Source organism: Phaseolus vulgaris, chromosome 3, assembly GCF_051622355.1.
Source record: "Phaseolus vulgaris cultivar YP4 chromosome 3, ASM5162235v1, whole genome shotgun sequence".
NCBI classification, from domain to species: domain Eukaryota; kingdom Viridiplantae; phylum Streptophyta; class Magnoliopsida; order Fabales; family Fabaceae; genus Phaseolus; species Phaseolus vulgaris.
In genome coordinates, this window is record NC_143500.1 from 43,667,701 (window position 1) to 43,693,163 (window position 25,463).

Below are 25,463 nucleotides of genomic sequence, written 5' to 3' on the forward strand. Positions count from 1 at the left end.
AAAATATATTTAACTTTTAGTACGCCAAAAATACTATTACACCAACTTGTTATATTTTCTTTAAAACTTCATTAATAATTTATATTATTATAATACTCATATTAATATAATTGACTAACAAACACACGATAATTACTAAGGACAAAATATAATATAGCTTAATTGTTTTAATTATTAATAAATCAAATTAATCAAATTACAATTTTTATTACGACTTAAATTTTTTATTGTATTTAAAAGTAAAATATGTCAATATCTATTATATTAAATTTATCTTTTATTGAAAAAAAATATATATAACAAAATGAGAAAAACTATCAACCATCGTTCAACTCTATTCTATTACACTCCAATTTAAAATTATTTAATTCATTCTTTCATAATTAAGTTTGATGTCAAATTAACAATTTTAAATTTATTAATTCATTAAATTATATTTTAATTATAAAAATGTGATATTTTTATGGATACATTTTTTATCTTTTATCATCATTCTAAATAATTATTTCTCTCATATCTCCTAAATACCTCCAAATTTTTCGAAACACCAAATTACGAATCACCATGTTTTATTATTTAACCTTTACTATTACCTTTCAAGTTTTCATTTATTAAAAAAATACATAGATATATGTTTATTTTTTCTTCTAATACTTACAATATAGACACTTATGAAAATTCATTGCTAAAATAAATATAAAATAATCTTTAATTTATGAATTTATACATTTTTACATATTTTATGATTTTTATTTGAATAAGAATATTTTATTCTCAAATTTGGTGGTGTTAATTTCAAGTTTTTAGGGAAGAATGAAAATGACTACTAAAGAAGAATAATATAACCTAACAGGAGAAAGATGGAAGGCCCCAAAATGCAAAGTGCACAAAAACTCCAAAATGCAAAGTGCACAAAAAGTTCAAATTAGAATCATAACATCTCACTCAAGTGAGCGTCACTCTAGCAGCATTGGACAAAATAGATGTTTTGCTTCGCTTGAGCGAGATAACGTCAGATACATTAAACATTTTTTATGTTTTATTCGTCCAAACGAGTTCATCAGTGTCATGCAAGAAGTTACTTAATCCTAATAAATTAGGTTAAATAGGAGCTTGAGGCACAACCCTAGTATGACGAGAGAAAAACATGATTGAGTGAATTGTAAATAGAAAAATGTGAGAAACATTAGAGGAGTTAGCATCAAAAGAGAAACATCCTGAATTTTTTTTCATATATCCCTACTTGTATTATTCTATATTTATATTTAGCGAATATTTTACTTAAATATTAACTATTCTTTATAAATTTGATATATGTCGTTAGTACACATTATTATTTCTCAGAGTGCACTTTCTCGTAAAAGCTCATCAAATACCTGTTGAATGATAACTATTATAATTTTACTAATATCTTAGGTTTTAAATAACTCAAGTAAAAGAAGAACAGAAATAAATCGTGACCACTCGATTCTTAGCTGGACGAGTGCCGCTAGAAATAGTGTTTATAGTCAGTATCACCTAATTTAATATTGTAAATGCACGAAGCTTTGAAATCCTAATAAGAATATAAAAAAAACGTGAAGATGTAATTTTTTGAAATAAAAATTCTAAATAAATTCTTACGAGTTCATATAAATATTAATTTTCGGACTAGATTTCCATTTTTTATACAGAATATTCAAATCGTCATTTATTTTAATTCTCAAATTTATAAAGTTTTTTTTGTTTTTATATTATAAAATACAGTTTATTTTAATAGTTTTCTTGATATCAAATATTAAAATGAAATATATTTAATAGTTTTAAAAATATATCTCAGATTTTATTGCTTTTACCTGTTTTTCTTATCTCAATTATTCGTGTACAACATTGTAAAACCACAAATTGGACAGGTAGGTTTTAAATGTTTTTCTTGCAAGGGTATAGGCAACAACCAGTTATAAAAGGTAAGATATTGGTTAATTAATAAATAAAATAAACGAATAAGGTACACTTTTTCCCCCTGTCTTTAGAGGGAAATATACATTTTTTCTCTAGTTAAAAATATACATTTTTTCTTACTTTACAAGTTTGATCGTATACAATTTTATTCTATTTGAAAGTTATCTATTGACTCAGTGAAGGATAAGTATTACATTATTATATTCTCTCCTCGGATATAGATTATTCTCTTTCAACATATATAAATATATTACGCTTCACTCTACTTTAAATTTCCTTTAAAAATAATTATGTGACAAATTTTAAAATATGCAGCTTTTTCCTTTAGTAGATATACCACACTTTTTCACTATTTTTTTAATGTTTTCTTTTATCGTAAATTCTCTCTCAATATTTTTTTAACTAAACTGTTAATGTTAAATATCCTTTAGTTTTGATGAATGACTAATACTAAATGGACGTAGCAATTATAGTATTTTTTTTCTATAAAGAATGACAAAATTAATTAATTTAATCCTTTTTTACCCACTCTTAGTCCACTAAAAACATGATAAAAAAAACTTGCGAGCCAACCAGTTAATTTTTTTGTAATTTTATTATTTAATATATATATATATATATATATCTCAAAAATATATTTAATTATGTAAATATTTAATTTATATTTTAATTGCATAGATTAAAATTATTATTATTTTATATTAAATTAATTTATTATAATTAATAATTGAAACTTCGTTTCTAAATTGTTAATTATCTAAATTATTATAATATTACATATGTATATATGATTCAAATAATATAATAAAAGAGTTAATATTTTAAACTATTTTTTATTTTAAATCAAAGTGAGATATCAACCTCTTTTCTAAAATTAGTTGGGTTAACGAGCTGACTTGTCAAATTTTCCCATAATGCATCTCTTATTTGTTTTTCTTAAAGAATCATTAATGTTATCAATTTTAGTAAAACATTGATTTTTTTGTATTTTTAAAAATTAATCATGCTTTTTAATGGGTACACAGTAATACATATATTAAGAGAGTAGTATTTTAAAAATCAATTTTTTCTTTTGACATTTTTAATACATGTAAAAATAATTTAAATAAATCATGATTGAGAGCGTATTTGATAAGATTAATAAGTTAGATATTAACTTATTTTACTAATTTATAAGTTATTTTATCAAATATGAATATATTCAGTAAAATCATCAAAGTAACTTTACTTATTTTATAAGTTTTTGGCATATTAATTATAGAGTGTGTTTGGTGAGATTAATAACATAGTATTAACAACACAACAGTATTTGATAAGTATATTAAAATAGTATATTTTATTAATTTATAGCGTATAAGTTACAAGCTTCTAATTTACGAGATAGTTTAACTTATTTAATTTAATTTAATTATTATATTTTATATTTTAATACATTTTCTTATTATTCTATATTTATTTTAATTTATTTTAATTTTATAAAACAACTAATTATTACATTATTTTTAATATTTGTTGAGTTACTTTTTTTATATAATTGAAATTAAAAAATATTTAACATCATAAATTGAAGTAACTAATATTTCATTACATAATGTTATATAAAAATTACACTGAATATTGTAAAAAGAAAATAATTAATGCAATAATAGTTTAAATTGAGAAATAAAATAAATTTGTAAAAAAAAAAAAAAAAAAAATTTATCAATATTTATTGTTGTTAAAACAAAATATTTGCTTCCAATGACTATTGTTTACCCTAAGTATCTATTAGATATATGCTATTAAAGATAATTTTAGATATTTTGCATTCACAAGTTGTGAGAATAATTCATCCAAAAGAACATATTGAGAGCAAAACTAATTAGATCACTAATAAAACAGCACCATTAACCTAATAAATCTCCATTACGTTAGAAAAAATCGTGATGATAAAAGGGTTAAAATGTTGAGTAAATTAAGGATAGCTAGCTAAAGTAATTTTTTTTATACTGTTTTAGTTAAAAATGTATTTTAAATTTTTTTTAGTAGTTTATTTATGGAATGATGTTAAATGAACAAAATTATATTTAAAAAAAGTATAATGTAATACTCACACTATTCATAAAAAGAGAAGATAAATTATTCTTGTAATATTTAATTAAAATCAAACAGACTAGATTATATATTTTGAATATTAAAAAAATCAAATTTTGTAAAGCAAAAATTTAAAATGATTTTGCTGTAGTGAGAAAACAATAAAACTGAGAGGGTGTGTATTCCTAAATAAATAAAATGGTATGTGGCATTGCTGTGTCCAAGCACCCACGCCAAGGCCACCTGCAAGATTCGTCTCCATATATTTATTCATTCTTGTCATCTAATTTCTTCTTTGCTTCTCCGATTAGGGCTCAATTTCAACTTCGATTTCCTTTCATCTCAAGATGACTGAAGATTTTCTTCAACAAGAGAAGAAGCGAGTGCGGAACCCTTTTGTCCCCATTGGTAAAATCCTCGCCTCTTCAATTTTACGCTTTCAATTTCAATTTCAATTCTCCACATCTTTCGTTTGTTATATTCATGTACTATTTGTTTTCTTTCATTCGTCAGTATTTATTTCCGTTTTTTTTTCACTGGAAAGAAGATTGATGGATAAAAGGGTTCAGAGGGTTTATAATTAGCAAACTATTTGTTGTTTTAGACAGATATTGGATGGACTTGGGGAGTAAGAAATTGTTGTAATATGACCTTAGGAGGGAATCTTTCATGTTTCGAAGGAAAGGTGGTATGATCTAGGGTTGTTGTGTGGACTTGGGACTGCGCTAACACAAGAGGGTAAAGACAAATTGTGAGTGATATGCTACTGGGATTGCCTTATGTGAAAGGGGGCAAAAAAAACACCAAGTTTATAGATTTATAATTATAATTTGCACCTTCCTTATTGTAAGACATAATGTGAAAAAGATAAGAATTACCTTGCCATTGATGTGCCGAACATGCTTATATGTATGTTATCGGGATTTATATTACCTTGCCATTACTTTATGAAGGATTATATGTTAATGCAAGAAATTTACTTTGGTTTCTGGACTTTATGTGCAATGCTTGAATTGAATCAACTAATTTTGGGTGTGTGATCAATCAAGTTACTAAGTTGCTGTTGCTGGCCATTTTATGCTTATGGATTTAGAAAATGATTCCTGTAACTTAAGAGCTTAGAATTCACTTTTATAATGGGAACAAGAGTCTTGTTTTTTAAGATTGACAAAATGTGAAGGACATGGGGTGCATAATGGTAGCATTCTGGTAGGGCTTCCCTTTACAATAAATTCGCATTCACTCTGCTTGCGAATGTGCAAATGAAATTATCTCTTTGCATTTGCAAAGGAAGAAATAAGGAATTTGATAATTTTAAATTTAAGTTGTAATTTGGAATGGAGTATGCATTGGCCTGGGGGGACGTCGATCTTACATTTTTGGTGACTGGAGATGGCTGATGTTTGTGTTTTTTTTCTGTTTCGCTGGTTGGAGCTTGTTCTTTTTATGACTGTCATTCAACTTTTGTTAGTTAAATTTGCTGTGTCACTTTCAGGTGCACTTGTTACTGCTGGTGTTCTAACGGCTGGCTTAATCAGTTTTAGACAAGGTAATTCTCAGTTAGGTCAGAAGTTAATGAGGGCTCGTGTGGTTGTTCAAGGTGCTACAGTAGCCCTCATGGTTGGAACAGCCTTTTATTATGGAGAAAATCCTTGGCGATCAAGTTAAATTTTTAGTGGCCCTAAACAAAAGTTGAAGCTTGTAATTGTGTGGTTCCTTGTGGGTTTTAGTTATATATGTTTATGTGATATCTTATTCGATCATTTGAGGTCCAAAACCCCTTGCCAAACATCTCATTTTTTAAAGTTTTATCTGAACACAACGATTGAGTTCACCCTAATGTACTTTTTTTTATAGTTATTATTACAATAAAATAAGCACTCAATTATATGGAAGCCTGGTTTTCAATTATTACTGGCTCATGCATTTTTGTATTTCCCTTTGTTGGAAATCTGGCTTAGCCTCTTTTTTTTCACTCATGAATGTTAGGTGTATAATGAGTATTGAAACTACATTTTTTTCATACTAAACTTTTGTTTGGTTAGTGAAAAATAAAATGGAACTGGCTACTGAGAAATAAGATGGACTGGTAAGTATGTTTATGGAATAAAAGTAGCAGGAAATACATTTTTAAAAGCAGCTGTTCATTTAAAAAAACTTGAGTTTCATCTATTTTTATTTATCTTTCTTTTTACTTTTTTCATCTTATTTTCAATTGAACATCTTTTAATTCTTTTTTTTTTTCACTTTTAATATGCAAATGAAAGAAGAAGAAAAACTAGTAAAAGTCTTGCTTTGAAGTGCTGAACTTGCTGTTGACGACGTTACCACAGGACAAACCACCGCCAGGAAGATGATGAAGGTCACACTCACTGCTTTTAAAATAAAACTGATAATATAGAGTGAAATAAATAGGCTATATCCGCTTTTTTTCATATTTGATCTGCATCGTTCATCATATAAATACTTATCTAATGGTCCACCGATGGACTAATTGTTTCACTACTCCACTGTTTTAGTGATTTTTTTTCATACTAACTAATTCTTCTAAATAGTTTTAATATATTCCACTCTTAACAATTAGTAGATTCTAAAAAAAGTATTAAATTTCATTTAAATAATATTGTTTGTATATGATTATACAAATAGGTAAAAAAGTGGAACCTAGGCAGTCGAAAAATCACATACAAGTCATAAAATGAAAGTATACCAGTCATAAACCGAAAGTATGGTGGCAATTATTTTTTATATTACGAATTTTTTTATCTGAAATAGGCTTTTGATTTTTGTTTTGGGATTTTTATATTTGGAACACAAAAAGCTTTCTCGAATATATTTTTCCAGAATATATTATTTTCTATTCTGAATTTTCATTTCCAGAATAAAGGTTATTTTTGGAAATTTTTAAATTGTGTTGGGTGCAGATTGAAAAATGTTGGGTGTAGGAAGAATTTGCCAAGTATGGTTGGTGTAGTGTAGTATAGGTGGCTCACCTTGCTAGCTTACTTAAGCCCAAATACACATATCTTACCTATATTACTTTTCAAATAACACTCACTATATAAATATTTCTAGTACCTAGTCATAAGTATATAAATATTGTAACACTTTTTAACAAATTTTTCTCTTTAAAATCATAATAGTTTTTAAATAAATTTAATACAATCAAATGATGTTAATAATTTTTCTTAATAAGTATATATATATATATATATATATATATATATATATATATATATATATATAAAAGACAATACAACATAACAAATTTAGATAAATATTCTACACTTTCAAGCAAAAGATACTTTTATAAAAAAAAATATTAACTTTTATCTTATTTAGTACCATTGATTACATTATAAAATTGAAAATGTTATTTTCTTATAATTATTGAAATTATCTTCAATATAACATGTGTACCTGTATGGATATTGGGGACTGAGTAATGTTGGTCCACGTCGATACAAGGTGTCTGCTTCAGTCTTGGTTGTCTTGTCCTTCGAGTTTCCTTCTTCCTCGCGTGCCTCGGTCGGCCGGTGGGGGTACCTGCGATTGTGCTCCGACGCTCAAGTCAGTAATCTCTCTCAGTGAGAATCCTTGATAATCTGAAAAAACATACCTCTCTCCCTTTCTTTCTCTTCTTTTGTATGTCCCTTTGGGCTTGGGCCCTCTGGGTCATTAGTGGTCGCGACGTGTTTTGTGGTCCTTGGGTCGTGTTAGATGGTTTCCTGGGATCTAGGGGGTGTTCCCGAAAATCCAAGGAGTGCTCACGTGTGTTTGTTACTCAGTGGGAATTGTAACCGTTTGTCCCACGTGTAACCATGTTCCTTGCTTAATTAGATAATTTAATTCGGACAACGCGGTCGTCCGGTACTGACCGGTATACTTGTCCCATGTGTAACCATGTTCCTTGCTTAATTAGATAATTTAATTCGGACAACGCGGTCGTCCGGTACCGACCGGTACACTTGCCCCCCAGGCTCGAGGTCATGTAAGGACGAAGAGTCGTATAAGGCTCAGGGGGTTATTGAAACAATGCGTGATAACTGGCATCATTAATGTGTGGCAGAGATGTGACGCATGGCAGAGTTGCCGTTTGGGGATGCTGTCACATCTGGATCGATTGAATGGTAGGGATTACATGCCGTTTCGTATGCCGAGCGTATATGATCGTTGGATTAGATTTGATCTAATGGTGTTAGACGAACGCAGGGGTTTTGCTTCCCATCTCTTTGCCTATAAATAGTATTTCATTTGTAGAGTTGAGGGTTTTTCGTTCCTTTTGCTCTGAGTTTTGGGTTGCTTGCTCTGTTTTGCTAGGTGCCGATTTTGCCGCCAGTGTCTTCTTCTTCATTTCAAGGTTAGTCATGCCTTCTTCTGAGGAGTCTTCGAGTGTCGCGGGCTCGTCTTTGACTCGCGGTGCGAGTCAGGCATCGGACGGCCCAAGTTATGATTGGGTTGATCCTACCGTTCTTCGAATCCCCAGTAAAATAAAGTCTTCGGATAAATTAGATCAGTTTCTATCAACCCATAAAAAATTTCTAACCCCGGATTGCCCGGCCGATGCGTTATATGTCGATATATGCGATATGACCGACCGTGTGTGTCATGGCCGGGAGAATGCTCCACACGACTTTTTCTTTGTGTATAGTACCTTGTTTTCCCATTTACACGTAAGTTTACCTTTTGATGATTTTACCATGAGTATCCTTCGGATTCTCAATGTCGCACCGACACAATTGCACCCTAACTCGTGGGCTATTTTACAAGCCTTTCGAGTTATTTGCCAGATATTTGGACTCCTGCCGACCGCCGAATCATTTTTATATTATTATAACACGTACCCGAGTACCCAGTAGGTTGGTTGTCGTTATCCAGTCGTCCGGGGAACGTACGCTTTGCTGCTTTTACTACCTCGTATAAGAATTTTAAAGATTACTTTCTTAAAGTGTTTGTCGAGCCGGACGGCCGGGATCTATTCTATAATGCCGATGGAAGCACAAAATTTCCATTCCATTGGACGGAGAATCCCACCTCCCTTGACCATCGGCTTTGGGAATCTTTGTCCCCCATCGACCAAGAGATTTTGATGGTCGTGAATCAACTACCGTGTAGGCTCCCTACGCGGGAACTGATAGCCCTTTACGGGTCGCCCAAGCAGTGGGCGGACCTAAATGGTGAGCACCTTCTTCTTGCGGTCGTTCGGCTGATAGCATATTTGTATCTTACCTTCGTGTTTGTGGTGCAGAAATTGTTGTGAGCATGGATCCGAGTTTGAAGAAATATATGAATAGTCTGAAGAGGCAGGCTAAGAAGAGTAAAATAGCCACCATCGCTGGGATTGTCCCGCGGATGACTGAGCAGGAGGTCGTTCCGGTGGAGGTCGTCCCTGTTCCCGCTCAAGGAAAGAAGAGGGGACGTCCTGTTAAGGTGCCTAGGACGGACGCTTCGTCTTCGTCGGGCAGTCCCATTAGCTTATTGGTGTCATCCGTCAGGGTGGCACCTACAATGCAATTTGACTTGCGTCCGGAGGACGAGGAAATTTTTGCTACCATTCCCACCTTAGATATGGTCGAGGAGACGGTTGAGCTGCAGTGTCGTGCGGCTGTGGCAACCAGGGCTCTTGGGGACGAGCTAAGGAGAGTGAAGACAGTCTCGATTCCAAAATTGAAATCGCAGCTCAATGACTTGGTCGTCTCGTTGAAGGATGCCCTGAAGGCAGTGGATTTGAATAAACAAATGGATTTCTGCTTTGTTTTATAAGTTGATTACCCTGAAGGCGGCTCGCTCAGTGCTTACGAACGAAAAAGTGTTTGTCGATTAGGTGCTCAGTTGGTCAGGAAAGAGCATGAGGCTTTAAAGATTACTTTAGAAGAAGTAGCAGCAGGACGGGCAGATGCCATCAAGGAGCGGGAAAAACTGGCCGCGGAGAAAGAATTGTTGAGTGCTCAAGTTGAACAGCTTCAAGGGTTCATGTTGAGCATCAACGAAGAGTCATTCAGGCAGGGAGTTCGGCAGGTCGCCTTTTTCCATGGGGTGCCGGACGACGATGAGCGATACGACTCGAACATGGATGTTGTGGGCGGCCGTCTGATGCCTGTGGGGGACGAGGAGGCCGAAGAGAATGATCAAACAATCTGTCCTATAGCTGAGATGCCACGTGCAGATGATACCGTACCGTCGGAGGAGTCGATGCAACCGGATGACACCCTTGATATTGTTTAATATTTTCATTACCTGGGCCCGGGGTGTGGGCTAAAGACAATTTTACTGCTTTGTGACGTGTTTTGAACTATTTTACTTTTTACTATCGAATTTATTTTCATGTTGCTATTACCACGCAGTTTAATACCGGACGACGGTGCTTTGATGAAGAATTTGATGTCGCGCGTAACTTGGACATTTATATATAATTTAATTGAATTTCTGACTAAGGTAATTTAATTGAATTTCTGACCGAGTGAACGGTTAATTAATTTAATTGAATTTCTGACCAAGATTGGTGAATAACGTTTAAGTTATAATTCGGATAACTTTCGTTATATCTTCCGACCGAATGATCGGTTAATTAATTTAATTGAATTTCTGACCAAGATTGGTGAATAACGTTTAAGTTATAATTCGGATAACTTTCGTTATATCTTCCGACCGAATGATCGGTTAATTAATTTAATTGAATTTCTGACCAAGGTTTGGTGAATAGCGTTTAAGTTATAATTCAGATAACTTTAGTTATATATTCCGACCGAATGAACGGTGAATTAATTTAATTGAATTTCTGACCAAGGTTTGGTGAATAACGTTTAAGTTATAATTCAGATAACTTTAGTTATGTATTCCGACCGAATTAACGGTGAATTAATTGAATTTCTGACCAAGATTGGTGAATAACGTTTAAGTTATAATTCGGATAACTTTAGTTATGTATTCCGACCGAATGAACGGTGAATTAATTGAATTTCTGACCAAGATTGGTGAATAACGTTTAAGTTATAATTCGGATAACTTTAGTTATGTATTTCGACCGAATGAATGGAGAATTAATTGAATTTCTGACCAAGATTGGTGATTTAAAGTGCCTCGTTAAAACCTTCTCGGTAGAAAACCCTCCTTAGGGATAAAACTACCGAGCGAGGAAAGAGTGCACTAAGTTTATTCATCAACTGTAATAGAATTTGAGATGCGTGGCATTCCACGTTCTCGGTACAGATTTTCCTGACAAATATTCTAAGTAATAAGCTCCTCCTGTTGCTGTGTCGGAGATGCGGAACGGACCTTCCCAATTGCTTGAAAACTTTCCTCCGTCCTTCCGGGCGTCGCTGCGCATGCGCCAAACTAGATCTCCTTTCTGATAGCTTCGTGGCTTCACTTTGGAGTTGTACCTTCGTGCTGCTCGTACCTTGCATGCTTCTTCCCTTATCTTGCATTTGTCCCTTAATTCATTGATGAGGTCGAGGCCGACTAGGAGACTTTCCTTGTTTAAGTCTAGGTCTAACGTCTGTCGGCGTAGTGAAGGCTCGCCGATTTCGACCGGAATCATGGCTTCTGTGCCGTACGTCAGGCTATAAGGTGTTTCCTGAGTTGTTGACTGGGGAGTACAACGATAAGCCCACAGAACCTCTAATAATTCTTCAGTCCAATTTCCCTTGGACGGGCCAAGTCTCTTCTTTAACTCACTGAGAATAACTTTGTTGGCGGCTTCCGCCTGACCGTTGGTTTGAGGGTGTTCGACCGAACTCGTTATATGTTTGATGTGAAGTTTCTCATAGAATTCAGCTAGCCCACGGTCGGTGAACTGTCGACCATTGTCTGTGATAATGATCTGAGGTAGGCCGAACCTGCAGACAATGTTTTTCCACACAAAGCTTTGTACGTTCCGGGCGGTGATGGCTGTTAGTGGTTCAGCCTCAATCCATTTGGTAAAGTAATCTATACCCACCAGTAGGGACTTGCATTGCCCTTTTCCGGGTGTGAAAGGTCCGATAATATCCATTCCCCATTTCACGAACGGCCAAGGGGATAGGATGTAGTGCAAGTGTTCTGGTTTTTGGTGCAATAAGGTGCCGAACTCTTGACATTTCACGCACTTTTGAATGTATTCAGTGCAGTCTCCCTGTAAGGTCGGCCAGTAGTATCCAGCTCTTAGAATTTTGGCGGACATAGTCCGCGCTCCTGAATGGGTTCCGCATATCCCTTCGTGTAACTCGGTCATTACATAAGTGACTTGTTCTGGACCAAGGCATTTTAGGAGGGGACGGGAATACCCTCTCCTGTAAAGATCTTGCCCAATCAGTATGTATCGGGCGGCTTGTAACTTCATCGTTTTCTCCAAATGTGGATCGCATACACCATCGGTCAGATATTGTTTTATGGGAGTCATCCAGTTAGGTTGGGTGTCAGTCGCCATGCATTCTTCGGTACCAACACTTGGTTTAGCCAGGGTCACGTGTATGGCCGACCGGTGGACGCCTTTCTTTTTAGGGTAGCCAATCTCGATAGAGCGTCCGCCCTAGTATTATTTTCCCTCCGTACGTGTTGGAAGGAGATTTCTTTGAACTTGTTTAGAAGATTTTTTACGAAATGAAAATACTGTTGGAGTAATGTTTCTCTTACCTCATACTCCCCTGTAAGTTGTCCGACGACTAGACGGGAGTCGCTCTTACAAGTTATATTTGTTATCTCCAATTCAATCGCCAGATGCAAACCTGCGATTATAGCTTCGTATTCGGCTTGATTATTGGAAGTTTTAAATTCAAATTTCATGGCTTGTTCGACAACAATCTCCCCTGGTCCTTCAAGTACAACTCCTGCTCCGGACGAACGACTGTTTGATGACCCATCTACATATAGTGTCCATCGGGGAGTTTGTTCGGTCGGATAGGGAGTGAGTTCTGCTGTGAAGTCGGCGAGGGCTTGGGACTTGATGGCTCCCCTGGGTTGGTATTCGATATGGAATTCTGACAGTTCGACTGCCCAACCTATCATTCGTCCGGCGAGGTCAGGTTTGGTGAGAATCTTCATAATGGGATAGTTAGTCCTAACAATGACCTTGTGATTTTGGAAATACATCCGCATTCGTCGTGCGGTAATGACCAAAGCGAAGGCAACTTTTTCGACCATTTGGTACCGGGTTTCTGCGTCATGTAAGACTCGACTTACAAAATATACCGGTCGTTCTTCCGCTTCAATTTCTTGTACCAGAGCGGAACTCACCGCTTCATTGGAGACGGCGAGGTAGACCACAATGGGTTCCCGTGCGTTCGATTTCTGGATGACCGGTGGAGACGCCAGAAATGCTTTTAACTGTTGGAAATTTTGTTCACATTCATCTGTCCATTCAAATTTACTTGTCTTCTTCAGAATTTTTATGATGGGTCTCGTTCGTTCGGCAAGCTTAGGTACGAATCGAGACAACGAAGTGAGACGGCCGACTAGTCTCTGGATCTCTTTGAGTCCGTTGGGACTTCACATTTCGGTGATTGCCTTGTATTTTTCTGGATTAGCCTCTATACCCCGATGTGTGAGCATGAAGCCTAAGAACTTCCCCCCTTCTACGCCGAACGCGCACTTCTCCGGGTTTAAACGCATGCGGTATTGACGCAAGGCTTGAAAAACCTCTTTTAAGTCAGTAACATGTTGTTCGCAAGAGTCTGATTTGACGACGATGTCGTCAACGTATACTTCTACGTTCCGACCGATCATGTCGTGGAATACGTGATCCATGAGTCGCTGGTATGTGGCTCCTGCATTCTTGAGGCCGAACGGCATGACTTCATATAAGAAATTATCAGAATCTGTTCTAAACGCGGTTTTTTCTCGATCACGGTGGTACATTTGTATTTGATTGTAACCTGAATAAGCATCAAGGAAACTTAGGATTTGATGACCGGCTGCACCGTCGACCAGCCGGTCGATAGTAGGTAGGGGATACGAGTCCTTTGGGCACGCCTTGTTAAGGTCTGTGTAGTCTACGCACATTCTCCATTTTCCATTCGTCTTTTTTACCATCACTACATTGGCTAGCCATGTCGTATAGTGGGCCTTTTGAATAAAACCAGCTTGAATTAGCTTGTCTGTTTCTTCTCGTGCGGCTTTGCGCCGTTCTTCACCTAGTTTCCTTTTCTTTTGAGCGATCGGCCTGGCCTCTGTATAAACAGACAATCGATGGGTAATCACATCTGACTTTACCCCTGGCATGTTTGCAGCTGTCCAGGCGAAAAGATCAGCGTTCTTTGTTAATGTTTTACCGATCGTTTCTCGGTCGTCTGGTTTGAGGGATGTTCCCATGTATGTTTTCCGGTCTTTGTCCCGAAGGAATATGGGTTGAAGATCTTCCCCTGCTTCCATTCGGGGATCATCCAGTCGAGGATCTAGATCGACTAAAGCGACCAAGTGTCTTCTAGATTCTCTTCCTCTAGAGCGTCTTTCTGTTGACCGACCTCTTCGCTCTGTGGTCCGTTCGGCTGACGTGGTATAAAGCCTTCGGGTTGGCTCCACCTTCAGGCTAGCTACATAACACTCTCGTGCTGTCTTCTGGTCTACATGCACGGTTGCTATATCTCCATTGACCGAGGGGAACTTCATAGCTAAATGAGGAGTTGAGACAATGGCTTTCAATCTGTTGATAGATGGTCGACCGAGCAAAATATTGTACGATGTATTGGCATTAACGAGTAGATATCGTATGTTGATGGTCTTGCTGAGGTAATCATCTCCGAACGTGGTGTATAGATCGATAAATCCTTTCGTATCCACTCTTTCCCCTGAGAAACCAACTATCTGCTCGTTGTAGGGTTGTATCTCTGCTTCTGGAATCTTCATATTCTTAAACGTTTCCCAATACAGGATGTCGACCGAGCTACCCTGATCTACCAAAACTTTTGCAATTGCAAATTTATCTATCTCCACAGTTATTACCATGGGGTCATCTTGAGATGGATCGATTGCTGTGAAGTCTTCGTCAGTGAAAGTGATTGGTGGTATATGCGGTCGGCGTTGTGTGGAAGTCGAATGAACGGATTGAATTGCTCTCAAATGTTTTTTCCTTGCTGAATTAGAGCATCCTCCACCCGCAAAGCCACCTGCAATGTAATTAATTTCTTGAGGGGGCTGACCGAGCGACACCGGTCCAGCGATTGTATTGATGACTGTGCGAACTTTTTGTTTAGTTCGACTTCTACGTTCAGGGCTTTCGCTTTTAGGCCTCGTTCGTCTGATCGGACTTTCGCTTCTTTTTCTTCTGTTTGAACGATAGTGGTTGTCACGGGTCCGGTCGTCTCTTCGTCCCGAACGTTCTCGGGGATCATGATCACGCTGGGGTGACCTGGGTGCAGTGATGGTGGTTTTCACGAACTTGCGGAGATGACCGGCCTGGATGAGCTCTTCAATTTTATCTTTCAGTGCTTGGCATCCTTCGGTCGTGTGGCCATAGTTACGATGGTATTGGCAACGTTTACTGGTGTCGGCATTGGGAGGGGTTTGTGATTGCCTCAATGCCAGAATCAATTCAATCTGCAGTGCTTCGTCGAGAACCTTACCCCTTGGTACAATCAAGGGAGTGTAGTTGTGGAAACGGGGACCCCTATTGGGGCGATGTCGTTCTCGGTCGGTTGGTACTGTGGGGGGACGAATCCCTTTGCTCTTGTCCGTGTTCTCAGCATAAGTTTTTCGATGATAGTCAATATGTTCTTCTATCTGCATGAACTTTGTTGCTCTTGTTCTTAATTCATCCATATTGCACGGAGGTCGTTTGATAAGGCTTTCAGTGAACCTTCCCGGTAGTATGGCCGAGACCAAATGATGCATGGCTATTTCTGGATTAAGATTACGAATGTTCATACACACTTTGCTAAATCTGTTCATGAATGTTCTCAATGATTCTCCCCTTTCTTGTTTGACATTTAGAAGAGACATGGAGGATGTCCGATGAGGTCTACTTGTGGCGTATTGCGTGGTGAACTTCAATTCCAAAGCGTCGAAGCTTGTAATGGAATTGGGTGGAAGGTCCGAAAACCATCCAAGGGGGCCTTCCCTGAGAGAGGTGGGGAAGACTTTACACCATACCGTTCGGTCGGTTGTGTAGAGGGTCATTTGAGTTCTAAATATATTCAGATGTTCGTCTGGGTCTGTGGAACCGTCATAAAGGTTTATCGTTAGGCCCCTCCACTTGTCAGGGAGAGGAGTGGCTATGATGTCATCAGTGAACGGATGGCCTTTCGGGTTTGTTACCTTGTTTGGGGTTACTGGCTTTACACTCTGATGGGTGTGTTGAACGAGTGACGTGTGAGGTATAGCCTGGGCTATTGTTCTCGTTCCTGATTGGAACGGTGATGGAGAAGGTGCACGTGAATGCCCTTCGCGTTCAGATTGCTCAAGTCTATCCAACAATCTCTTGTTCTGTTCTTTCAATTGTGCTATCTCTTCTGCGTGTTGTTGACGCTCTTCTTCTCGTCTTTTCCTTTCTTCATCCTGGCGAAGTTGATCGATGACCCCTTTTTGGAGTAACTCCTGCATCTGAATCTGGAGGGTTTGTAGTATGGTCCTATGCTCTTCAGAGATATCATTGTTGTTGTTGTTTGCCGTTGAGCCCATCTTCAAGCGTTGGGATCTTTGGGTCTGGGAATAATGATTACTCGGCCCCACGGTGGGCGCCAATTGTACCTGTATGGATATTGGGGACTGAGTAATGTTGGTCCACGTCGATACAAGGTGTCTGCTTCAGTCTTGGTTGTCTTGTCCTTCGAGTTTCCTTCTTCCTCGCGTGCCTCGGTCAGCCGGTGGGGGTACCTGCGATTGTGCTCCGACGCTCAAGTCAGTAATCTCTCTCAGTGAGAATCCTTGATAATCTGAAAAAACATACCTCTCTCCCTTTCTTTCTCTTCTTTTGTATGTCCCTTTGGGCTTGGGCCCTCTGGGTCATTAGTGGTCGCGACGTGTTTTGTGGTCCTTGAGTCGTGTTAGATGGTTTCCTGGGATCTAGGGGGTGTTCCCGAAAATCCAAGGAGTGCTCACGTGTGTTTGTTACTCAGTGGGAATTGTAACCGTTTGTCCCACGTGTAACCATGTTCCTTGCTTAATTAGATAATTTAATTCGGACAACGCGGTCGTCCGGTACTGACCGGTATACTTGTCCCACGTGTAACCATGTTCCTTGCTTAATTAGATAATTTAATTCGGACAACGCGGTCGTCCGGTACCGACCGGTACAACATGCATTAAGATTTTATAGGCTATATAACGTTTTTCCTGTTAAAAAAAATATTCAATTGAACTTGTAACGATTTGCATTAAGCTTAAGCTGAAAGATATAAATTATTTTGTAAGAAAAATAAACTGAAATGTTTCCAAGTTTTATTTTTAAAAACTAAGTTCTTAGAAAATTAAACTTCTAAAACTAAACTATACTGTTACACAAACATATTTATAATTAAATTTGTCAAAGTTAAAGTATGAGAATTAATATTCAATCAGAGTAAAAAACTTGAAGATTGTAACAATTAAGTAACCTATCTATTTTTATGATAACAACCTTATTTATTAAATTCGTCTTAGATAACATATAGTTTAAATATGTGATATTTTTTTATAGTTTCTTTTAGATATTATTTTATTCAGTCAATTTTTGTTGTTTAAATTTAATTTAAGCTGATATTGTTTTCAAAATAAATATGTGAAATACTTTTTTTTTTTTACTAAAACTGTGGCATTTAATAATTTTTTTTTAATAATTTTTAAAGTGCGTGTTTTATTAACTAACTAATTATAAATACTTAATTTTATAAGATATTTCTATATAAAAGATTACTATTTATAAAATCATTTGAAGTAGTTCAATCACCTTAAAAACAACTCAATTTAGTTTACACAAATTATTGTCATTTAGTTTAGTTTCTTGAAACTACATTTGCATTCAATATATTTTTTCATAGAGTTAAATTTAGTTCATTTTATCCATCCAATCTTATAATATGTTTTATGAAAACATTACATTATTCTTTTAGTTTAGATCTATATAAAAGTTTTAAAAATTCAGTATCATGAAAAAAAATCGTTTTTTTTATATGTAAAATGGTTGAAATATAATTATAAATTCACGAAGCATTTATATAAATTTTTATTAAAATAAATATCTTTTACTTGTCATATATATATATATATTATAATAGAAAAATAATGGTCATACTTGGCACACTTAATACATAGTTATTATCAATTAAAGTCATGAATAAAACTCATAAATAAATTTTAGTTTTATGAAAAATTGTGCTTTCGAACAATATGAGGGTTATATATAAATCAAATGAAGTGAATATAGTTAGAAAAATTGAGCATAGCATGTTATTTTAGCATTAACTGATTGAAGAAATAATATATGCACGTGAAGTGGAAATTGTACCTCCTAGAGTAATAAATTGGAATTAGCTCGGTAATTAATAGGAATTGTACTTACTAGAAAAATGGTGAAACATAATTGCCACGTTGCCGAACCTTTCTAGAACACGTGTTATGTCCCACGTCGACATTCTATCTCCCTTACACCCACCCACTCCCTATATATGTGTTCCTCCTCATTTCCTTTCTCAATTCTCTTCTTTTCAATTACTCTCTGATCACAACGCCATCACCAAAACGCTACAAGGGTTTCAGGCAAGCCATCATTTCCCCCAAATTATAGTTTCACTTCTTTTATGCCAATGCACTTTTTCTCTCTTATCCTCTCTTCCTTTTGATTTTGCACTAATTCAAGCATGCTTAGCAATAGCAGTGCACGCATTGTTTTCCCTCTATCTTTGGTTAAATGGGTCAGCCATAGATCTTTCTACCGGAATCTATAATAGCTCTTTTGTAACCTTGCTTGTCGGTATCGGTTTTATTCAATTAACGCAAATATGCCTTTTCTCATTTTGCCTTCCGTTTCCGAATTGCTGGCTAGGAAGTTTATCCAAGTAAGACAAGGAATTTTGGGTATTTTCCTTTGTTTCAAATGGACGCAGTCGTTTGCAAAAGATTTTGACTTTCATGTATTTGCACTTCGTGCCAATGAAGCGTGCACTTGTGCCACGTTGTGTATCACGCACTTTGTATAGCTTTTTTCTGTGCATTCGTAAGACCCTTTCATTAGTCACTGTTGCTTGGTGTTCTCCTTTGGACCTGTTAGCTTTGTGCTTCAATACTCGGAAGGGTGATAATGTTGGTTCCTATTTTATTCACATAGATAGTGTTTGTCTCATTGGGGTGGAAATTTTCATCAGCTTAAGTATTCTTCTGTCCTTCTGAAGCAAGGGGTCGTTTTTGTTGCCTTCATCGTAGTTGAAGGATTACTCTTTACTGAGTAGGAATTTGGTTTAAGTTTGCCTGTAGTGTAAAGTTCTGCAAGTATGCTCTGTGATGAACAGAGCTATGTAGTATACACGTAAACAACTATGTCTGTGTTTGTGTTTAATTTTCCTTCTCCACTCTGTCCTTTTCTGTTTGATCCATGGGTAATGTGCATTTATTTCGGAAGAATAATTGCTTATTCTTTCAAGTGTTATAAGCAAGCTTTTAAAAAACTAGCTATTTCTCTAAAAGTAATCAAGTTGTTACCCTTCATACATACTGCCTCTCTTTTGCGAAGTTTCTCTTCGTTCTTTCTACAAGACCCCCTTTAAATTGTCAACTGCATTAATTGCTTTATTTTATATTTTTATAAAAAAACCCCAAATCGAGGGGCAGTATTTGTGTGGAAAGAGATTAAGTGAATGGAATTAATTTCTGTAGTCGAATGATATTTTGAACATTCAATGAAAAAGATAATTTCTTCGACTCTGCACTATCTTTATATGATATAGGGTGTCTTTCTTCACAGATGAGGCTTCTATTTATGGATTAATAGAGATCTTCTTGCTCCTGATTTTTGCATCAAAACAATTGCAAAGTTTCTTATACTTGGGTTTTCTGCTTCTCTGCATCATTTATCAGCAAAAGTGGTGAATCTTGACGGGCAAAATTATGTTTTGGTTTGATATGTAGGGCACCACCACAAACATTTTAGGATATATCAAGTTTCTAATCCTATTTTAAATTTAACAGAAATGAATTGAGCTTATATAGGCTGCACATCGAAATTAGGTTTTGTTTTTTATATCTTCTGTTTTGGGGAAGATGAGAACAAATATGTACATTGGCAGATATTAAATTTTCCTTATTGTATCTCTAGCAGGTTGAAATAAGTGATTTGTATAATCAAAATGTCATCTCCAAGCAAGAGAAGAGAAATGGATGTTATGAAATTGTAAGTAGATTTTATTATTGAGTGTTTATGGTTACATTATTTTAAACTGTTTGAATTATTTGTTGTATATTTTTTTCTATAAATGGGTGGCAATCGGTATATTGTTAAATTCTTTGAAATATATTATGGTTTGTTTGTTTTGATTGTTGGCATGACGTGATGAAGAAGCACATTTGGCACATTATAGGTTATCTTCACGAGGTATCATTTGATCTTGAACCCACGTCCACGTTCATAATGTGGGTAAATTTCAGTAAGTTTAATTTGGCTTAAAGAGAAGCCTGTTTAAACTAAAGTTCTATTACACAGAAGGACCTGGACTACTTGTTGAAATGAAACAGCCATTATATATAGTAGTTTGTAAGATTTATAAAGGATTAAAATCCGTCCAAATCCGTTGAAGTACACGCCTTTCCTAACTTACCATAATTTTTATTTTTGTTAATCACTAAATACCGTGTAGTGTTGTTTTCAAGTTAAAATATGACGTAATCCTATGTTGAATCCATGTAGCTTTTTGTAATTTTTTATATGTTGCTGTTTGATAGTCCATTGTGTGGGTTAAATGGATGAAGAAAACTAAATGGAGAAGATGAATTTGGTTGGTGAATATAGAAACTTAGAAGAGGTGAGGCCAACTCCTAAGTGATTCTAAGCTAGACACAAAACTAGTGCTAATGAGTGAGCAAAGAAGATAAATTGTGCACAAACTTGGACATCATTTCTTTATCAATTCTAAGCTCCTTTAGAAAAGGGTTAGCACTTGTATTTATAGTCCTAAGAGTAGTCAAGGTGCAAGTTTTAATCCTAAAAACTCTCCACTTCCATGGTGTGACAATTGGCTACCTCACTCTCACAAATTTCTAACTCCACTCAGTGTTGTTTTCAAGTTAAAATATCTGGTTAGTTGATCAGCAAGAAGGTAACAACACCCTGAAAACTAGATTTGAAGGGGGCTAATGTGATTGTTGGAAAACTGCCTTAATTGCAGTCACCCCTTGGTTGGAAAGGGCTACTTAGTGCGGCCTTGATAATGAAGGTCGAGTTGGGGATTATAGTGGATTATAGTGGTGGCCACCAGGACGTGTCTCCTTGATAGTTCAGATCTCTTATCAATTGGAGATATGAATCATGCAGTGCTTTTAAAGTGTAGAAACCCCTTAATTTTTGTGGAGTTGACTGAGTTCTTCATTCTAAGAGTAATAAAAAAACAAATTTTGGGGATTCATGATAAAGAAAAACTTCAGTTTTTGTGATGGTCACATGATGTGCACGAAACATAATTATTTGACTGTAAAAGTAATGTTTTCACTTAAAATCAAATTGAGGGCTAAGTGATAAAATGTAGACCTTAGAGTTAAGTTTAGATATGCAATACTTAATGGGAAATTTGTTTTACCCATTTATTAACATTCATGAGAGAAGGCAGGATTATGAATTGGCTGTTTCTGTCATGAAAAATCACCTGGAAGTGACAATCAAATTCATCACAGCATGATATGCCAAGCATAGAAACCAACTTCAAAATTAAAAAGATAAAAATTGCTTAGGATTCTCCATCACATTACGTTTTAGCATAAGCTGAATTTTAGTCATAACATAGACTTCACCTTTTTTAGTGGGAATAGGGATCTGCAAATTACTAAAACAATTGAGGAAATTAAAAAGAAGCGAAAAAGAACATGGTTACTTAGTCTTAGTCTGTTGGCAGTTTATGTTTTCCCCAGGGTGCCTTTTCTGGTGTCATACCATCATATTTCCCTGTGGTAGGGGACTAAACCACTGCTTTTTTATGATTTTATTTTTCAGAGAAACATTTTTTAAATGCTGAATGATATAGTAAACTTCAACCATGTAGTACTTAGTGAAAGTAAATTCATTATAAATCGATCCCATTCCCTCCATTTTCCTTTTTTTCCTCCCAAAAAATAAATGTCTTTAATAACATATGATACTTGTTATTCTTGACATCGATCAATTAGTGCAACTTTTTTGGTCATATAATGAGTTAATATAGGTATTTGACTAAGTAAGGATGATATGTTGGTGTCTTGGTAGCAATATCATTTATGCATATTTTATCTACCTAAATGAAAGTTGTTACGCTGAAAGAAGCGATAGTATTATGCGGTGCCGTATGGTACTTATAGGCTATGTTATCACAATGAACGCGTAGATGTCGTTATGGATGGAATAGCATGGTTGAAATTGATAACAGCAATTGAAATGAAGGCATATGGGCTTCATCTAATTTAGTAACTTGTGCCGAACAAAATTATCAAGTGACCTTTATATGCTTCAAATGCATTGCATGATTGGTGAGGTTTATGAAGTATGTGCATAAGACCCAAAAAAAAAAGTCGCAAAAGCCTAGTATGAATGAACTTTCCAACGAACAGTTATAGGAGAAAAAAAGGTAAATATACCTCTGTTTCTCTCGGAAGCTAAAATTAATTTTGAAGCTCAACTTTCAAAAGCTCTATCATCGAACTTCTCTTGAAGTTGACATATGAAAAGTTAATTTAACTTAAGGAGAGAAATTCCATTCATTTTTTCTCTTTTTCTGCTATAAGTACTTGTTAAATGTTTGTCCAAATGGTGTCAAAGGCTTGAACCTTTTGTGGGATTTGGCATTGATCAAATGATGCTAATGTACTATATTTTTCTAGAGTTAGAAAGCGTATGCATGTGCTAGTTTGTAAATTCATGTTGATGACTGTTCCTTATATCTTTCGGATGAACTTAGAGTCCAAGACTATCATTCTTGGCATTTTATTCACATGGTCATGTATGCTTGATCACTCCAGCAAAAACATTTTGTAGTCATATTTCTCAAATATTCCCTACTTTTTTTCAGGATGATGAGTGATTATACAGTGGAGACGATAAACGATGGACTTAGTGAATTCAATGTTGAGTTTCATGGTCCAAAAGAAAGTACTGTCAAAATTCCATGGTTAACCTACTCTTTTGTTTGATGAAATGAAACTGTAAATGTGTACTAAGAATTACTTACTATTTTTTTTCTTAAACCAAGTATTTCCCTTTTTTTCCTTTCTCATGAGAAAATGGGAGGACAAAAAGACTTTGATGAGAAGCTCCTTTATTTCTATCAACATAATTTTCCATATAATATTTGCATGTCACATTTCATATTCTAGCTTGACACTGGTTTCCTTGTCTTTAAATGGGTTGTGACCACAAAGACCAATTGCTTGTCTTTAATCTATTTGTTTGTTCCTTGATTGATCACATTTACGTGATTGTTGCAGGTCTTTATGAAGGTGGAGTCTGGAAAATTCGTGTTGAGCTTCCTGATGCTTACCCATATAAATCCCCTTCTATTGGCTTTGTGAACAAAATATTCCACCCAAATGTCGATGAGTTGTGAGCACTTCATATGCTATTAGTCAATCTTTAATTTTTTGGGTGAATATTTCTTCTGCTCTATGTAGTTTCTGCACTAATATGGGTCAATGGATTATTTCCTTTTTTTATATTTGGGTTCCATGATACATGTCAGTAATTTTTTTCTGCTGTTTATATTTCATTGTTTTGGGATTTTGTGCAAGATATTTCTTAGGAGTATCAAGTCACGGAAACAGCTTGCTAATGTGACTGATTCTGCTTTGCACATTTCATCAACTGCAGATCTGGCTCTGTTTGCTTGGATGTCATTAACCAATCTTGGAGCCCAATGTTTGGTAATTCAGTTATACGCTTTCATAGTAAAAGTTTCAAGTATCCATCGTCTGAAGGTTCTATTAGTTTGTCATATTTCTGTCTATGTACTCTGAGGTATATAATTATCTGAACGAAAATTCAACATGAATATAGAATATCCTCCTTCATTAATGTCCTCTCTCCTTTTCTGGCTAATCTGTTATGTTTTTTGTTTCTTGAAAATGACCAAGGTTTCTTGTGTGTTTTCAGATCTTCTAAATGTCTTTGAAGTTTTTCTTCCACAACTCCTGCTTTATCCAAATGCTTCAGATCCTCTCAATGGCGATGCAGCATCGTTAATGATGAAGGATAAAAAGTTGTATGATCAGAAAGTTAAAGGTGAGCATATTGTTTGTTATGTGCTACTTTTTCTGATAATTGAAGACATGTTATATTGGTTTCTCTATTTTAGTTATTCAAATACAATTCCTATTGTCTGCTGATTGCCAGTGTTTGTTTGGTGCATGGATTTGTGCATAGAATGGGAATTGGACATTGGAATTGATTTCCTATTTCTGTTAGTACCACTACTATTTTCATCATCGTTTCCTCACCGCGTTGTGGTCATCATGCCACCGCCAATTGGGGATCATTTTTTTTATTCAATTTGTTGTGTAATTCTAGTCAGAATGGAATTATAATTCAATTCTTACCTTCAGTTTTTTTATTTATCCATAGGTAAGAATCATGATTCTAAACCAAAATTGAATTGCATTTCAACTACGATTGTGATTACATGCGCTTAATGGAGGATCTCCGTAACTAATTGGTTTCTGATTGAATAACTTTAACCTCCTGGGCGAATCACATCTGGACTTTGGTTTGTAATGATAAAACCGTGCTAGTGCTCCGGACCCGTATTTACCCCCCTTTTATTCTCTTAACACCCGCGCCCAGCCAAGATCAGGAAGTTGTGTCATGCAATGCAATGGTTCAGCACTATATTTTTACCAAAGGCTGTAAATTATTCAAACACGATGATATTTTTTGTACCCGAGACTGCTTCATGTATTTCTTAATGTTTGGATTTATTTCTAAAGTTAGGATGCTTTGGTGAATTGGGGGGCTATTTCATGGTGACAAAAGATATATAAAAATTGCTCTGCTATTTGTGGGGACAGAGTATTGTGAGCGGTATGCTAAGAAGGAAAACAATAGCAACTCTACAGCTGGTGAGGAGAGTGGAGATGACGAAGACATCAGTGAAGAAGACAGTGGATCTAGTGATGATGACATTCCTGGTCATGCTGATCCTTAAACTGGTTTAATGATCTTCCAATTATACCTTTTAAAGGGTCCATGTAATACCAATCAAAGCATTATTAAATCATTGTTACCTGTTCAATTATAAGACGTAGGGATTATATTCACTGTTTCTGCTTGTAAAATTACAATTCTCATTCCTCAGTAATTTCATGAAAAGCTATAATATAATATATAGTTAGTGCTATAA

General features: G+C 35.5%; 3 protein-coding genes across 8 annotated transcripts; 2 read left to right on the forward strand and 1 right to left on the reverse strand.

Moving 5' to 3' along the window:
* The first annotated feature begins 4,225 nt into the window (after positions 1-4,225).
* On the forward strand, positions 4,226-5,909 carry LOC137807849 (RING-H2 finger protein ATL48). The gene is made up of 2 exons (XM_068608677.2): positions 4,226-4,422; positions 5,510-5,909. The coding sequence occupies exons 1-2, from the start codon at positions 4,362-4,364 to the stop codon at positions 5,680-5,682; spliced, it is 234 nt and encodes a 77-aa protein (XP_068464778.1). The 5' UTR covers positions 4,226-4,361; the 3' UTR covers positions 5,683-5,909.
* A 7,570-nt stretch (positions 5,910-13,479) lies between these two features.
* On the reverse strand, positions 13,480-16,605 carry LOC137805647 (uncharacterized). The gene has a single exon (XM_068605588.2). The coding sequence runs from the start codon at positions 16,603-16,605 to the stop codon at positions 13,480-13,482; it is 3,126 nt and encodes a 1,041-aa protein (XP_068461689.2).
* Positions 16,606-18,523: 1,918 nt separating this feature from the next.
* On the forward strand, positions 18,524-25,463 carry LOC137807848 (ubiquitin-conjugating enzyme E2 4). 6 transcript variants are annotated; one of them, XM_068608672.2, is made up of 7 exons: positions 18,524-18,660; positions 20,216-20,287; positions 23,145-23,224; positions 23,560-23,674; positions 23,939-23,991; positions 24,221-24,349; positions 25,132-25,463. In XM_068608672.2, exons 2-7 carry the CDS (start codon positions 20,244-20,246, stop codon positions 25,266-25,268), a joined length of 558 nt encoding a protein of 185 aa, XP_068464773.1. In that variant the 5' UTR covers positions 18,524-18,660; positions 20,216-20,243; the 3' UTR covers positions 25,269-25,463. The 6 variants fall into 6 exon arrangements, with proteins under 6 accessions (XP_068464773.1, XP_068464777.1, XP_090155676.1 ...); XM_068608676.2 differs by having other exon boundaries at positions 25,051-25,191; XM_090299550.1 differs by having other exon boundaries at positions 25,055-25,191.